Source organism: Gallus gallus, chromosome 3 (genome assembly GCF_016699485.2).
Source record: "Gallus gallus isolate bGalGal1 chromosome 3, bGalGal1.mat.broiler.GRCg7b, whole genome shotgun sequence".
NCBI classification, from domain to species: domain Eukaryota; kingdom Metazoa; phylum Chordata; class Aves; order Galliformes; family Phasianidae; genus Gallus; species Gallus gallus.
The window spans coordinates 68,742,528-68,759,105 of NC_052534.1; the positions used below are offsets into that span (position 1 = coordinate 68,742,528).

General features: G+C 36.7%; 1 protein-coding gene across 4 annotated transcripts in view; it reads left to right on the forward strand.

Moving 5' to 3' along the window:
* The window catches only part of HACE1 (HECT domain and ankyrin repeat containing E3 ubiquitin protein ligase 1), a 44,087-nt gene extending 28,360 nt beyond the window's left edge, over positions 1-15,727 (forward strand). For 3 of the 4 annotated variants that reach the window (NM_001278155.2, XM_015284529.4, XM_015284530.3), the window contains 6 exons: positions 2,222-2,418; positions 7,304-7,435; positions 8,168-8,266; positions 8,548-8,618; positions 14,231-14,344; positions 14,815-15,727. In NM_001278155.2, the coding sequence (NP_001265084.1) occupies positions 2,222-2,418; positions 7,304-7,435; positions 8,168-8,266; positions 8,548-8,618; positions 14,231-14,344; positions 14,815-14,917 (716 nt within the window). In that variant the 3' untranslated portion in view covers positions 14,918-15,727. Of the gene's footprint in view, positions 1-2,221; positions 2,419-7,028; positions 7,210-7,303; positions 7,437-8,167; positions 8,267-8,547; positions 8,619-14,230; positions 14,345-14,814 lie in introns of those variants that run through there. The other variant, XR_003074228.3, reaches the window with a different exon arrangement.
* Positions 15,728-16,578: the final 851 nt, after the last annotated feature.

The window sequence follows — 16,578 nt, forward strand, 5'->3', positions numbered from 1 at the left end:
ACAAAGCATCTCTCTATTTGAAAACTAAACAGCAACACATAGCCTCTGTTAGTAAGATTTCACCAGTACTTCTTAATAAGGTCTTACCATCCTGTTGGACTGATGCCCTGTAACTCCTCAGAGGTTTGACACATTCAGTTCATTTAAGTTCAAAAGGTTCACAGGTTTTTGTCACCTCTTCCATTTTACTATGTTCAGAACAAAAAATTATACCCCTGTTTCCCAAAGTAATTGTTTGTCCTGCATTAGAGTGGCTTATTCAAACCAGATTTCTAAGGCCACTTCCCTCAGCTTTGTGAGTCTTCTCTCACTTCAGGAACCTGAGATGCACACCAGCAGATGCTTCTGAGGGCTTTTTAAAATGTATTTTATTTTTGTTTCAAGTTTAGCTATGGGTTATGCTCACTATTGTTCATGCCAAATACAAGTTTCCAGGTTACAGACATAGTAGAGGTTCCCTTCACTTCTTGGAGGCCATAAGCAATGGAGTATTAAATATCCTATTGAAGCCTGAGGCCAGTTTCATTCTTCTGGTTTCTCACCTTGCACTGGGATCTTTCATTTTACTTGCTTTTCCTGATGATGGCACACTGTTGTGTGCCAAGACCTCCTGTGTCTGAGGAATATTGTGAACCTCTTTCAAAGGAACTCTTCTGTTTAGTCAGTAGACGTGAAGTGGAAGTGCCGTAAGTAGAAGCTGAAACCTGTGAGAACAAGTGAGGCCGGTTTCCTTCAGGTTCAGGTGGGCTCATCACTTTATTACACTGTGATGGGATCTTTCTGCACCAATATCTGGTAGGCAAGGAGTGATCTCCTGCTCTGGTGACAACACAGTTAAAACATGTTTTATAATGTGTTAAATATCTGAATTACGTTACTTTTTATTTGTGCTCTTAAACTTTACTTCACTTTTCTTTTTGTTTATCAGTGTACTCTATTACAGATGTAGAACTAAGGCAAGAATACAGTTAGATATTACTAAGGTCTCTTAGTTTTTTTGTTTTTTTCCCCCTCAAACTGTATTCTGCTCAAAAATAGGGGAAGAGAAGATACTTTCTCTTTTGCTGTTACCCAGTTATTTTATAGTTTTTCTAGAGAGACGGTTTTCTGTTTGGAAAAGGAAACTTCCAGCTCCAGCCTACAAAGGCATTTCAGTACTATTCAGACCTATTCCAGTGAAATACTTTTTGCATTTACATGTTTGTACAAGCTGTTAACCTTTGAATTGTCTTATTGTCTGGGGTGCTGCTCCTGCAGTCCATAGCATGTTAAAACCTCTACTAATAGAACATTCATCTGGCACCTGAAAAATGCACAAGAAGACTGTGAAGCAAAAGACAGACTTGCCAGTAATTAGTTTTCCTCTCTAAAGCTATTAACACTTATACCCTCTTCCTCTTTTCCAGGTATTTATTTTGACAGTTATCTAAATTATCTGTCTTCATAAAGTCATTCAGGTTTGCTTTCTTGTGCAGTGCAGAGGTAGTGCAAACTCAGTCACCTTGTTCTTGACATGTTTGCTCAAACTTGTTCTCAAGTGCCGTGTCTGTGAAGGGGATGATAAATAAGCAGTTTCCATACTTGGCTGGGAGCCAAACTTCTAGTACCTCAGTGTGTATTCACTGCTCCTAAGTGACCTGAACTTCAGTTTGAAAATGTGAAATTTCTATAAATCATTTTTTTTTTTCAACTGAGTAGTATAGCTCATATCAAAAGATGAAAAAGAAAACTGAAGAGTGAAGGAATTTGAAAATACAGGAAGGTATTCATGTTTTCCCAGCTATAAATCTTTTTCTGGGGAGAAGAGATACTATACAGGAAAAAAAACAAACAGATTCGGGTTCCTAAAAGTTCATAGAAAACTTTAAAAGATCTTTTTTTTCCCCCCCCTTTTTAGATCACTTATTTAACCTTGTACATTCTGTATTGTTAGATGCTTCTACTGAAATCCGCAAGTCACCTAAAATTGTGCAGACTGTTGTTGCTCAAGAAGTGTGCCATTTGCTTCTCTGGGGGGGAAAAAGCCATCCAGAGGAACTTTAACGCTTTTAAAATGTTAGAAGTACAGTTCTGCTGTAGTTTAATAATGGCGAATCCCTTTTCCCTCTCTTCTGCTACTGCATTATTCTGTTTCCTCTCTAGAGGGCAACCTTCTACTATATATAAAATTAGAACCCTTTTTATCTTCTTGTATTTATTTTATCTTTATTTTTCTTTTTAGGTATACCTGTAAATTATCAGGATGTAGCATCTATTGATCCAGAGTATGCGAAGAATTTGCAGTGGATTTTAGATAATGATATCAGTGATCTGGGTTTAGAGCTGACTTTTTCTGTTGAGACTGACGTATTTGGAGCAATGGAAGAAGTGCCATTAAAGCCTGGGGGTGCGAGTATACTTGTTACACAGGAAAACAAGGTGAGTATACAGATTTATTCAGGGGCTGGCAATATCAGAAAAAAACAATTGTACTCTCTTTCTGAAAACCTCAATTTTTTGAAGAAAGTATACAAAATAAGAAGTTACTGGCTCTTTTCCCTTTCTTTTTCTAGCTTAATGTGTTACTGAAGTAGTACTATTAAATGTATCTATTAAGTGTTCAGCTTTGATGCTCTTCTTTCTGTCAGAACTTCTGGAAGAAAAACGAAGTATTTATTTTAAAAGTTACGGATGTTGATAATGTTAAATCATGACTGAATACCAGGAGGGTAGAACAGTAGCAATTGCTAAAAAGGAAAATTGTAGGTAGGGCAGCCCTAGATCACCATGCAATAATAATAATAATAATCATCATCATCATCTCAGTTCCCTCAACCTTTCCTCATAGGAGAGGTGCTCCAGTCTTCTGATCATCTTAGTGGCCCTCCTCTGGACCTGCTCCAAGAGCTTCCTGTACTAGGGGAATTCAGAAGAGGCAGTCGGTGGCAGTGGGGGAAAGAGGAGGAGGCTGGAGGGTGCCCCACCAAACCCCACAGAGTCTGTGGATGTGTGGGCTGAGGGGGAATGGCTGTTTATGACGGTCCTAGTGATAAGACAAGGGAGAATGGTTTTAAACTGAGACAGGGGAGGTTTAGGTTAGATATTAGGAGGAATTTTTTCACTCAGAGGGTGGTGATGCAGTGGAACAGGTTGCCTAAGGAGGTTGTGGGAGGTTGTGCCTCCCATCCCTGGAGGCATTCAAGGCCAGGCTGGATGTGGCTCTGGGCAGCCTGGTCTGGTGATTGGTGACCCTGCACATAGCAGGGGGCTTGAAACTAGATGATTATTGTGGTCCTTTTCAACCCAGGACATGCTACGATTCTATGAATATACAGTATGACTGGTAACATAAAAAGCTGCAGGAAGCTTTTCAGCCATTTGCAGTTCACTCACTATGTAGTTGTATCAGTAGGTTTAATTTACTTTGTGTATGCAGTATTCATTTGGTTTCCCCGCTAGCGCAGACAGCTGTTGTGATAATAATGACCACTTGGTGTCAGCATTTGCTCTCACAAACTAAAGTTTCTGGTGGCGCAGTTGGCACCGAATTCTTGTATGCTTAATCCTCATTTTCATTAAGGCAGAGTGCCATTGCAATAACTGGAGTATGTGTTATTAGCCTGATTCTGCCTGCCTCCTGCAATACAGTCATTCATGAAAGAATACGGACAATAAAACAAGTCTGATTGTGAAGTGAGTGGGTGATTAATTTCTTTATTACCTAGCAGAGAATGCAAAAATGTTGATTCTTGTTTCTAGGTGGTCTTGATTTCAGTGTGTAAAACAGATCTGATGATGAAATGAATAGCGTTCTTTTTAACAACCATTTTAAAAGTATTCGGCAGTTACCAGTTAGCATGAAATTAGAAGTTTGCCCACATCAGGATTTCCTCAGTATTAATAGCTCACATTGTTCCATTAGCTTGTGACTTGGGGCACAGTCAGAAAAAGGTGCTTGAATGTACATAGAACATATGCACCCCTGCCAGCTCATCAGCCTTTCTCAGTGCTGACAGGAGGGGACTGGAGTTTGCGTAGCCTTTATTTGAAGGGATGGAAGAAACAGCTAACTGTGATAGTAGCTTTAAAACTGTTATTATTCATTGATTTTTTTCAATTTGAAGGCTGCAAAATGTAAAGTTAACACACATTTGTAAGATGGCAGTGTCTCCTATTTATTTCTGATTTTGACATCAGTGAACCAAGCTATTGAGAATTGTAGAACTGTGTTTTCATGTGGTTTAGTACCGTTCGGGTATTTTTTCCAGTTTCTTTAACATAGTGTGATTTTTGCAGTATGTTTTAGCTTAACAGCTCTAACACATTAAACAAAAGAGTGTACTCTAATTTATGCAACACCTTTTTTTTCCTGCAACAGATATCTTTTTTTTCTGCCTTTACCTGAGGAATAAAAGACTTTTGCTTAAAAATCTTTGTATTTGCCATACCTCTGGGAGAAGGAAAACCAGCTTCTAAAAGAATTTGCTGTGTCTGCACACTAGCAGATTACCTGCTTGAAGATAACATATTTTGAAATGAAATTGAGTGAATCTTTATTCCTTAAAAACCAAACCACCAAACCCTTCAAAGCCCAAACAAACAAAAACAAACAAACAGAAAACAAACAAGCCCACGGAAAAACCATCCAAACAATCAATTTTCCTCTTACAGAAAAGCAAAAAGGAAAAAAGAAAAGTATATTGTTGAGGAGTAGAAGTAATAGCTGCATAGCTGTTTGTAAAATGGTGTTTTCTTTGAGCAAATTCTTTTTACCTCAACTATATAATAGGTGAATGGTGGTGGGATCGTATTATTTAAATGTTCCAGTCTTGCAATTGGACTGTCTGCATAGCTCCAACTCGTCTCTGTGATAGTAGTGGTTCAGCTACCTTTTATGATGATAATGGGGAGACGTCAAAGGGGAGAAGTCTTACTTTTTCCCATTTCCTTGCTATGCAGTTTTCTTTATTCTTTCCTGTGCGTGTGTTCTTATAGATTTCTACTTACTTTTAGGAAAAATGAGAGACAAAGTTTGACCATATGCTGTTTCTAAAAGCAGTCCAAATTTCTACAGTCGTTTCTTTCTCTGTCTTTGGGACCTGTCTGTCTGTGACCTGGCCGTGCTGTCTGGTAGTAAAAAACCACACAGTTTTTTCAAACAGCTTTAGAATGTGGCTGCCCCCTAAACCTGAACTTCGTAACCGACGCTGGTCCTTGTCTCACCCCAGTGCATGGGGTTGTGAAATCAGAGAAGTACCATCTTTGCTTGCTTTACCTCAAAGGAAAATACAGTACAAGCCCTTACCCCACCTAGACTTCTCCGTTATGTTTGTGATGAGCTACTCACTGAATGAAAGAATGTGTTTGTTGTACCTTTTATGCACTATGTGGGACTGTGTTCAGAACTATGAAGATATTTCTTTTTTTGTTATTTCCTCCTAAGGCTTTGGAGAGGGAATAAAATGCAAATGAAGTGAACAGAGGCAAAAACAGATTGACCATTTTTTGCTGGCATACATTATGTAAATGTAGTGGGACAGGTCTCTTAGCGTGCACCAGTTCTTGTAGTCAATATGCTGTGCTGTTCCAGGCTGTTTAAAGATTTCTTGTGATACCTAAAGCACAGTAACTGTTTTCTTTCATAATGGAAGTGTTTTGTGTAAATATATTTGTAATGCAGAAAATAAGTACTCATGTACATCATATTTATTCTAATGAATTTTTCAGAAGAAGATTGTGAAATTTTCTCTCTACTTCCCTGTTTTCTCAATAGTCTAACAAGTAGCAGACTTAAAAACAAATATTTTTGCTCGTTGAAGAACAATGTTAACGTTACTTTTAATCCTGTTATTGCTAGAGTTTCTTATTTCTACCCAGAGCTCATAAAAGTAGTTGCAGAGACTAACTCTCTACTGCAGTTAATCTCCTTTGGCTACTCATCTATTTCATTAGAAAAAGGAAATGTCTTCAGTTCCACTGATACTAAAAACAACCTAGGGAGATTACTAGATTGAAACCAGATTTTTCTTAACAGCTCTGCAGTTGAAGACATGCTTAGGTATGTCTTCAGAGCTCTTTACAAATTAATTGTCCTCTCACTCTATTATGGCGATGGCAGTGCGTTTAGAAATATCTTCTGGCTGTGAGGCAAGTAACTAAACTGTGTACTTCTGTGCTTGTAAGGAACTGCCCTTGAAAAAATACTTTGTTTCATGCTTCATTTTGTTCGGCTTTCCGGCTTTCTTTTCTTTTCTAAGAGAAGGAGAGACAGATTACTTAATTGTTTTTGTGCAGGTTCAAAACCTCAGTGTTACATTAAATCTTTTTTTTTTTAAATTAAACATCTATGTTTCATTTTTGTAAGGTTGTTGTCTTGAAGCAAGATGATGGTTGGGATGGTTAAATTGGGAGGTATATTTTATGATTGCCTTACTAGAAATCACAACTAGGAAGTAAAAGCATTACTTTGAAACCATATACTTAAAAAAATCTAGAAATAGATTTCTATTTGAGAAGAAATTTTCTGTTCTTAAATACTTTATTAGACTTGCATTGTTTTGTCAGGTTAAATGAGAGGTGTTTGCACAGCTTTAGTGCAGGCACTTTTAAATCTGTCTCTTTCTTATAAACCTTCCTTTAGCTGCCTCCCAGGCTTTTGTGTTTCCAACAAAAGCAGAGTTCTGGAGAATTCCTTTTCTAATGGAAATCTTTTAAAGCGGACAGAGCCCTCAAATCTCTAAAGCATGCAAAATATTGCATTGTCTGTTTGCATGTTCATGGTATAAATACTGTTGTTTCTCTTCCCTCTGAAAATTGAGGCGGCTTTTGAGACTTAAGTTAAAAAAAAGTTATTAATACAACAAAGTTTGCAGGGGTTAAACTCCCAGAGGCACAAGGAAAGCAAGCAAGCTTTTTTGACTCACAAATATTGCTTCAGAATGTTACCCTTTTTTCTGAGTTACGTCACTTGGCTTAACTGTGTAACAACATGCATCAGAGGTGGCTGTATTAGATGCAGGCATGACAAAACAAGTTTTATTCACTTCTAGGTCCATCTTGACTGGCTGCTGCTGTGATTTGAACTTTTGTGTTTGGGAGTTGTCTTTGAAGGAAGGAAGGAGTAAAACAAAGGACTCTGTACTCTAAAGCATCATCTGAGTTATCTTGTGTTGCTTAACTGTGTGGAAAGTGCACGGGGGACTCTTAATGCCTTAACAGGAGATGAAATTTGTAATTTTGGAGGACTGCATTTATGTACATATGTGTGCATGATCAGTTAGTATTTTTGTTATTGTATGTCTTAATGTCGTTTTCTTTTTTGCAGGCTGAGTATGTCCAGCTTGTCACTGAACTCAGAATGACAAGAGCCATTCAACCTCAGATAAATGCCTTTTTACAAGGCTTCCATATGTTCATTCCACCATCTTTGATTCAACTTTTTGATGAATATGAACTGGTAAGCAGAGATGCCTGTACTGTTGGTCAGAGACTTTGTTCAGCACCCTTCCTCGGTAATGTAATGGTGTAGGAGCAGAGCCCAGAGAATACATACTTCATATCTTTCATTTCAGTCCTTTCATTTGCATCTTTCAATGAGGATCTCAATATGAGTATTCCTGCTTATCCTACTTAGCGATACAGGAAAATGCCAGTGATAAGTGCTATAAACTGTACCTTGAGAATTGTCGTCCATATGTGTGTGTGTGTGTGTGTGTGTGTGTATATGTGTTTTTTTTTTTTCTGGAGAGCAGAATTGAAGGACAGATTTTTTAAAAAAGTCATGAGATGCTGTGTACTGTATTCACTTTTTTTTTTTTTTTGAGTTCCAGAATCAAATTGGAGTAAGTTTTTTAGGATAGTTTGTTATTCTGTAACTAAGGTATCTCAACTTTTGTTTCAAGTCATGGTAAAACTTAAAGCTTTTATTTTTAGGTTTTTTCATCATAATTTACATCTCTTGATGTAGTGTGCTTAAATTAGACAGATCATGTACAGTTGCCTGATTTCAAGAATCTTTTGATAGTAAAACTTAGTAATAACACAAGATTCTGCAAGGGTGAAACTAAGCAGAAAAAGAACTGCAATCTTTTTTTATTATTATTTAAAAGCATTACCTTTTAAAATAGCACAAACTCTTAAAATTAATGGTTAATCAAGACTAACAAAAAGCTGTGTGCTTCCTCTGAAGGAGCTTTTGTTGTCTGGTATGCCGGAAATTGATGTGAATGATTGGTTAAAAAATACAGAATATACCAGTGGCTATGAGAGAGGAGACCAAGTAATCCAGGTAAATTTTTTTTTTGAATAATAATGATTGTTGCATTTTAATCCACAAGAAAGATTTTTTTTTTGTTGTTTCTCTGTGTGTATGTGTTTTCATAGAGGCTTATTTTGGTTAAAATTTGTGGAGCTTTTTAAGACTATGTTCCTACATTAGATGACTTAGTTATGTATTAATTTGATGTGAAAATTGCAGTAATTCAAGATACAGACAATTTATTGTTTTACCATTATCTTTTCAAATGCTGTATTTGATGGAAAATACAAACTAACTTATTTCTTCTTTAGTGGTTCTGGGATGTTGTGGAAGAATTAACTCAGGAAGAGAGAGTACTACTATTACAGTTTGTTACTGGCAGGTGAGAAACTCTATGTAACAAGAAATGTGTTGTTTGGATACTCTGAAATAAGTCAACAGACTTCAGATTACATACCTAGAAACTGCTGTGAATATTTTGGTGTTCAGTGTATTTATCAAAATAAACAAAAAGTGTATTATTACTTCTGATACCTATATTGCTGGTTAGATGGATAATTACTCATTTATTGTATATGACTACTTTGCAGCAGGCCTCACAGAATTATAGAATTGCTTAGGTTGGAAAAGACCTTAAAGATCAAGTTCAACCACAACCTAACCATACTACCCTAACTCTAACAACCCTCCGCTAAGTCACGTCCCTCAGCACCACAACCAAATGTTTTTTAAATACATCCAGGGATGGTGACTCATCCACCTTCCTGGGGGGCCTATTGCAGTGCTTAACCTTTTCTGTAAAGAAGTTTTTCCTGATATCCAGTCTAAACCTCCCCTGGCTCAACTTGAGGCCATTTCTTCTCATCCAGTCACCAGTGAGCAGAGACCAACCCAGCTCTCGCTGTAAGCACCTTTTGGGTGTTGGAGGAGAGCAGTAAGGTCTCCCCTCAGTCTCTTCTTCCTCAAACTAAACAGCCCCAGTTCCTTTAGTTGCTCCTTTTTGGTGATGTTCTCCAAGGCCTTCACAAGCCTTGTTGTCCTTCTTTGGACCTGCTCCAGCACCTCCATGTCCTTTCTGTACTGGAATGCCCAAAACTGAACACAGTACTCGAGCTGAGACCTCACCAACGCTGAGTACGGGGGTAGGATTACTTCCCTAGTCCTGCTCACCACACCGTTCCTGATACAAGCCAGCATGCCATTGGCCTTCTTGGCCACCTGGGCACACACCTGGCTCATATTCAGCTGACTGTCCATCAGTACACCAAGGTCCCTTTCCATCAAGCAGCTTTCCAGCTACTCCTCCACAATCCTGTAGGGTTGCATGGGGTTGTTGTGACCAAAATGCAGGACTTGACATTTGGCCTTATTGAACCTCATACAGTTAACCTTGGCCCATCAATCCAGTCTGTCCAGGTCCCTCTGTAGTGCCTTTCTACCCTCTGGCAGATCAACAGTCCCTCCCAACTTGGTGTCGTCTGCAAACTTACTGAGGATGCGCTCAATCCCCTCATCAAGGTCATTGATAAAGATGTTGAATAGGGGTGGCCCCGGTACCGAGCTTCTGTGTAGTTAATTTGCTGCCTCAGGCAATTTTCAAACAAGGAGGTAATGAATTTAATCACACTTTATATTTGTCTTCCTGTTGCATATTTATGTGTCTGTTGGCTTCTCCAGTGAGTACTGGATGGAATCATAGAGTGGTTTGTGTTGGAAGGAACCTTAAAGATCATCTAGTTCCAACCCCTTTGCCATGGCAAGGAACATATAGCACTCTAAGTTTTGAATAAATGTAGGCTTCACTATAAGAGACAACTAGGTATGATTTTAATCGGTGTAAACAGAAATTCCTTTTCTTAAAGCTCAGTTGGATTTAATGTTAGCGCAGCATGACAACATCAAGTGAAAGCGTAACCATATGTAAGACTGCTTGCTTTATATTGTATTTCTGCCCTAAATTCTAGCTGTTCTTCAGGGAAAGCCACTTTTGCTTCCTTTTATGCAGCAAAGAGCAGTAAATTTCACTTGGTGTGTTGCCAAGTCTGTGTATACAGATAGTTTGCAAAGTGACATACGTTGGCTGAATTTTGTACTTATTTTTTGCTTTGTTTCTTTTTCTGGTAGTAGGTATAGATTACACTATCTTCTTAACTTAGTGTTGCCTTCATACTTGAGGATCAGTAGAGCAGTTGACCTTTCCTTTGTTTATAAATTTTGTGATTAAGTGGTGGTAAAATACAAATTTAGATCATTAAACCATGTCTTTTATAGGAAAAAGTTTCACAGTCACAGACATACCATCAAATGGAACAGTCTTTAAATTATATTAGTTTCACTTGATTTATTATGAATTTGATTGGTTTTAGGGATCACAGGCAATTTAAGAAGGTAGTTCTGTGCACATTGATCTTTCTTTATCCTCTACACAAATGATTCCTGTAATTCTCACTGCATATCTGCTGCATGTCAGCTGGTGGTCTTCCATTTTTTTAATGAACTAATCCATTTCTAAACCTAGATGGCAAATAAGGATCTTTAAGATGTAAGGTCATGTTTTGAATGCTGCTTAAAACATTCCAAATGATAAGGAACATATTGAATGCCACTTCGTAGGCATTTGGGGTAATATCCTGGATTCTTGGGGATACTTTCTAGCAAGTGAACAATTGTGTTGCCTGATTAATACATGCTTGAGCACTGTTCATCCAATAATGTCCTAGAAAGTTCTAGTTTCTGGACATAGGAGATTAAGATGCCAAACTGTGAGTTGATGTCTAGGACAGGGCAGTATTTCAAGTAAAATTTTACATTAAAGTTATATCTGAATGCAAACAAGATTTTTTTTTTCTAGCTGGATGCTCCACATTTTTTTAATTAGGAATTTATTTTAAGATTCTGTGTGTGCTGGTTTGCAGTCTGCATTCTAAATTTCCATTATTTTTTCCATTTCCCTTTACTCTCTGCTGCTTATTCACTTAATTGATTTTTTTTTTTTTGTGAAGTAGTACTATTCTTACTTTCCAGTTAAAGGTTATAAAATTAATTTTGTGAGTTGAATAACATTAATTACATTTATGACAATATCTTCAATGTTTCTCTGACATCTCTAAATATTTCTGTAATGTTATATTTCATCTTCCTCTACTCTTACAGCTTTTTCTCTTCCATGTAGTAAAGGCTCGCTTTGGTAGTTTCACTGCTTATAGCATTGGATTCATCAGTAATATTGAGACTTTTTTTTTTTTTGACAGTACACTTTCCATGTCACATATGGTGTTTCAGTGTCTGTTTTGGAGGTCTTAGCACACTGAAGAAAAAGCCTAAATATTCTTGTGCCAGATATTCATGTTGGACACCCAAACGTTTTCTTAATAACCACCCAGTTTATAACTGTATTTGGCTAAATATTTCTTAATTACCCTTTTGATCTGGTTTTTAGTCAATAGTTGGAAGGAAGTGTTGAGTACTGTGATAAATGTTTACTAGTACTTTTCTGGCTACGGAGTTTTTAGGTTGTAGTACTGTGGATGTCTGTTCTTCTGATTTAATTTGGGAGACTGTAGTTTCTGTTAAGTAATAAATAAGGTATATGCTATTTTAAGGAAAACTCAATGTATTTGATAAATCTGATAGATATGATTATTCTTAAAACAAAACATAAATAGAGTGAGTTCTTTCTATGCTTTTTTTTTTAGTAGGATTATGCAAAATCTGTTAATAGAAAATAGATAGTAATATTATGATTCAGATGCAAGTTTAAACATTTCAATAGCTCTGAAGTTTCCAAAGCTATGGAATTGTATTGTTGCTTTTGCTGAAGGCTATTTGCACATGCAGTATGAAAGGTAGGGTCTTGTGATCTTATTTACACATCTTTGAAAGGCTTTCTTTATAATGTTGGTGGTGTTTTGTTGAGATGAAAACACATACTTGGAGGTTTAAGCCATCTATTTTGTGCACTGAAAGCCATGATTTTAATCTATTATATGAAAAGCATTTTAATGAGTTGAATTATAAAAAAAGAGTTAGCTAATAGTGGGCTGTTGACAAAATGAGGTCTGTATTTTATCGCTTCTTTGAATGTAGAATTCTCCTGGCTCACAGAACAGAAGATCACTGCAGGGGATGCAGCACTGTATTAGAAATGCAAGCCAAAAACATGATACAAAAGAGTGTACTGCTGTAAAATCTTTACAACTCTTTTGAACTGTGGCTGCAAACACAATTGCATTTGTACGTCAGAAATGGCATGCTGCAAATAATCAGTACTTCTCTTCATGGTGGTTTCCTTATACACCGATGCTAGGAATGATATGTTCAATTGTGCTGCCATTAATCTAGGTGGTTGAATACTATACTTTTGTTGGATACTATAGCTAGCTCTTAAAGGTGTATTTAAAAAATGTTATTGCAAGGAATGATATAGCTCCTTAACATTCGGCAATAGGAACCTCCCCTTTTCTGCATTTTTACCATGTAAGTTTACTGAGTGGTAGCTTTACTTCGTTCTTCTTTTCCTTTTGTATTCTTGGTTTTTAGTCACTTGGCTTTTTTTTTTCACTTATTTTCATCATCATTAATGTGTTTTCCTGTAATCCTGAATGCTGACAGCTGTTTTATATTTTATGGAAGGTTTATCTTATTTTATCAGATTCTTTCTGTGCTAGTTACAGAATCATAGAATAGATGAAGTTGGAAGGGACCTCATCCAACTCCATGCTCAAAGCAGGGTCAGTTAGAACTGGATGGCTCATGGTCTTGTCTGGTCTCCAAGGACCCCACAGTGTCTCTGGCTGACTTTTTCCAATGTTTGACCACCCTCAGAGTGAGAGAGAAAAACAACACAAAACCACCCCTCAGGTTTAAATGCAATTTCCTGAGCTCTACTTTATTTATTCCTCCCTTTGTACATTTAAACACGTTGATCAGATTTCTCTGAGTCTCCTTGCCGAACAACCCCAGCTCTCTCCTCACGTGGCAGGTGCTCTGGTCCCTTTTTGTCATTTTGCTCATATTTCTGCAGTATATCCTTGTCTCTCTTCTACCAGAGAGCACTTCCAAGTGTTTCCCACCAGGGCTGAACACAGGCAGGATAACCTCTTGGTATTGTTCTTGATGCAACCAAAGAGTCTGCTGTCCTTTGAAGTGAGAATGCATTGCTGGCTCACGTTCAACTTCATTAGTCCTCATCCCTTTTGTTGTAGTTTCTAGACTTTTAAAAAACATTTGTAGTGAGGACTGTAATAACAACAGGTTTTACATTGCTATGCATACCAACTTAAGCTGACAAATATCTGAACTTCACTGTATGTCTCAGTTTAAAATCTGGGAAGGGTGCTGAAGACTTCATGTCTGTTATACAGACATGAATTTACACTTTAATCCTGGAAAATATATTGAAAAGGGAAAAAAAATGAATAAAATGATTAGTAAGAATGCATTCCTGATGATGTTAGTGATTTTGTGTGTGTGTGTGTATTGTTTTGCCATAGATTATCACCAGGTGAGAGTATGTCCAATGTGATGGTTTTATTAGTTAATACCTGAGATATTAAATCTGAAGTATTAAATGAAAAGATGTATCAAAACACTTGGGTCAGTTGTTACACAGGCAGTAACTGGAGAATAAGCTTTTTAATAATGCAGTACTTTTAAAACTGTAAATGTGAAAAAAAAAAAGTAAACAAGGTGTGATAAATGTAATAATGTAATAAACTGAGGTAATGGTCTTATAAAAACTGATCGAAGAAGTGAGCTTGCTTTGCAAGCGGAATTCTCCTGAATGTCATTCAGAGAATTTGATGTATAATGCAAATAAATGTGAAAGTGAGTATTGTAATTAAAAGTATTTAGACAATGAGAATTTTGATACTGAGGTGAGAAAGGGAGAGCCTTGATAGAAGTATTAGTAACATAAGAGAGATATGCGGTGTTACTAATGTATTTTTGGATTAACTCTTCTTACAATGATCTAATTTCTGTGAGTATTCTCAGTTCCAGAGTGCCTCATGGTGGCTTTGCCCATATAATGGGTGGGAGCGGATTGCAAAATTTTACAATTGCTGCTGTGCCATATACTGCGAACCTCTTACCAACATCGAGCACGTGGTATGTCGACTACTCATTGTAACACCTTAAAAATAAAGGTTTCTTTCCTATAAATGCCAGTCAAAAGTATTTTGAATATTTGCATTAAAAGGCCAAAAGTCCTTGGCAGTTCTTGGAGTATTCTCTTGCCATCATCCAAGTAGTGGGTTTATACTCAGTGGTGGTTGTATTTATTTATTTTTGCTCCTTTTTCTCTACTTCAATCAAATGGAATCAATAAGGGAATTTAGAAATTAAATTATTGTATTAAATTTAACTAATTTAAAAAAAAAAACTTTTCTGGAATGTATACGAATGCTGCTCAATGGGACTGTAATGCAGAACTGGCTTTGTTTGCTCCTTGTTCACTGAATGTGACGTCTTTGGAATTTTCAATTAGGAAACAAAGCTTTACTGTTGCGTTTCTTGCTCTGATGAGTTTTCCTTTCCTTTTTTTCTGTTCTTGTTTTTTTTTCTCTTCCCCATTCCAGTATCAACATGCTCAAGTTACCTGAATACCCAAGTAAAGAAATCCTGAAGGACAGGCTTCTTGTGGCATTGCACTGTGGAAGCTATGGTTACACAATGGCATAATGAAGTCCAGAAAACTCACCTGACTACTGATGTGAAATTCAGACTGGCAGAAGTCATTTTTTTGGAAGCTGTTAGTGGAATAGCAACTCAGATGCTGCAGCAAGGCTGAGTTTCAGAATTCATACAGGATCATCAGGTTTCTTTCTCCATTAGATGTTGTCAAAGGAACTTTGATACTGTCACATAACTTACTTGTCTCAGTACGATGTATTTTCATTTTTTTAAATGGCAGGTCTGTATGGAAATTGGTTTACATGCTTTTCATTATTACTTCAGTCTGAATTGGGAAGTTTGTTAGAATCTCTTTCTGCTGTCTTAGTTTTGATTTTCAACTCAATGGTTGAATGGCATTTGTTTATTTTGCATTCAGCTAGCATACTGGTAATGGACAGGCTTGTACTTTATGCCTTGTTGCATGTGAAAGTGCCGTTTATTTTTTCAGAGAACACCAGGGAAAGTTCAATTTGGATATTGTACAGTAAGGCAGATCTGATGTATTTTCCATTTCTTTGCATAGTAAGAGAAATAAAATTTTATAACTTTTTAGTATTTTAATGTAAATAGTATGTAAAGATTAGACTTATCACTGGAAAAATATCAGATGAAATTAATATCTAATTTGTATTAGAATTTACACTATATTCTACTAAATATTTAAAGTATTTGTGACTTTATAGTCAACTTACGGTTTAGAATTTGTAAATATTATTTAAGTTCTATATCTATTTGTTCGTTTGAATGCCTTTGCTCTTTCCTTGACATAACTGTATGTTTAAAAGTTATTATTAAATTTTAATATTTTTACCAGAATCTGAATGTGACATGTTTGTGTGTTTTGTATATTTGTTTTTTCTAGGCTTTTTCTTGCTTATAATTTTAAATGGTCATGGAAGTAGCTTTTGAGAAGGCATTATTAAGGTTTATGGATAGACATAAGCAAATGCGCAGGGAAGGAACCTGAGCTGACTGAGAGGTTAACTGTCAAGGCTATAATAATTAGAATCTCATGTCAAAATTTCTATAGAATTAGGGTATGTTATTCAAGTCATATGCAAAAATGCACACCTGAATGTTTTTTTTTTTAGTAAGTGGGGATAGATTATGTATTTTTATAACAGTTTTTAGAAGACTTTATGGTAGGTCTATATTAGCATTGGTTCAGGCTAGGAGTGTGTTTTTTTGTTTTTTAATGAATCTGATCATCCCTACTTGCTATGCTTTTACTCCAGAGAATATGGTATGGATTATTTTCAGCTGAAACTAAACAGAAAAACACTGCCCATAAATGTACCAAATGCTAACAAGATGAACATCTAGTGATGAATGCAGGACAGCATTGATCCGAAGAGGTGATATGATGAGTTAGAAATGAGCGCAGGCTTAGCAAACACTCCAAAGAGATAAATTTTGGAGTTCAGGTCCTCAGCACAAAGAGTTTATTACTGATCTGCTCCCATTCTTCTACACTGAGAGCTTATACAAGTATAGCCTCTATAATGCAGTTCACCAGCAGATCTGTATCGGATGCTTACTTGATGATGTGTGGGTTTTTTTTTTCCCTTTTTCGGGGGAGGGATGGGGGGTGGGTGGGGTTGGGTTGTTTTTAATGTTTTTATTTCTTTTAATCCAAAGCACTCATAGCCTCTTGAGGGTGGGAGACA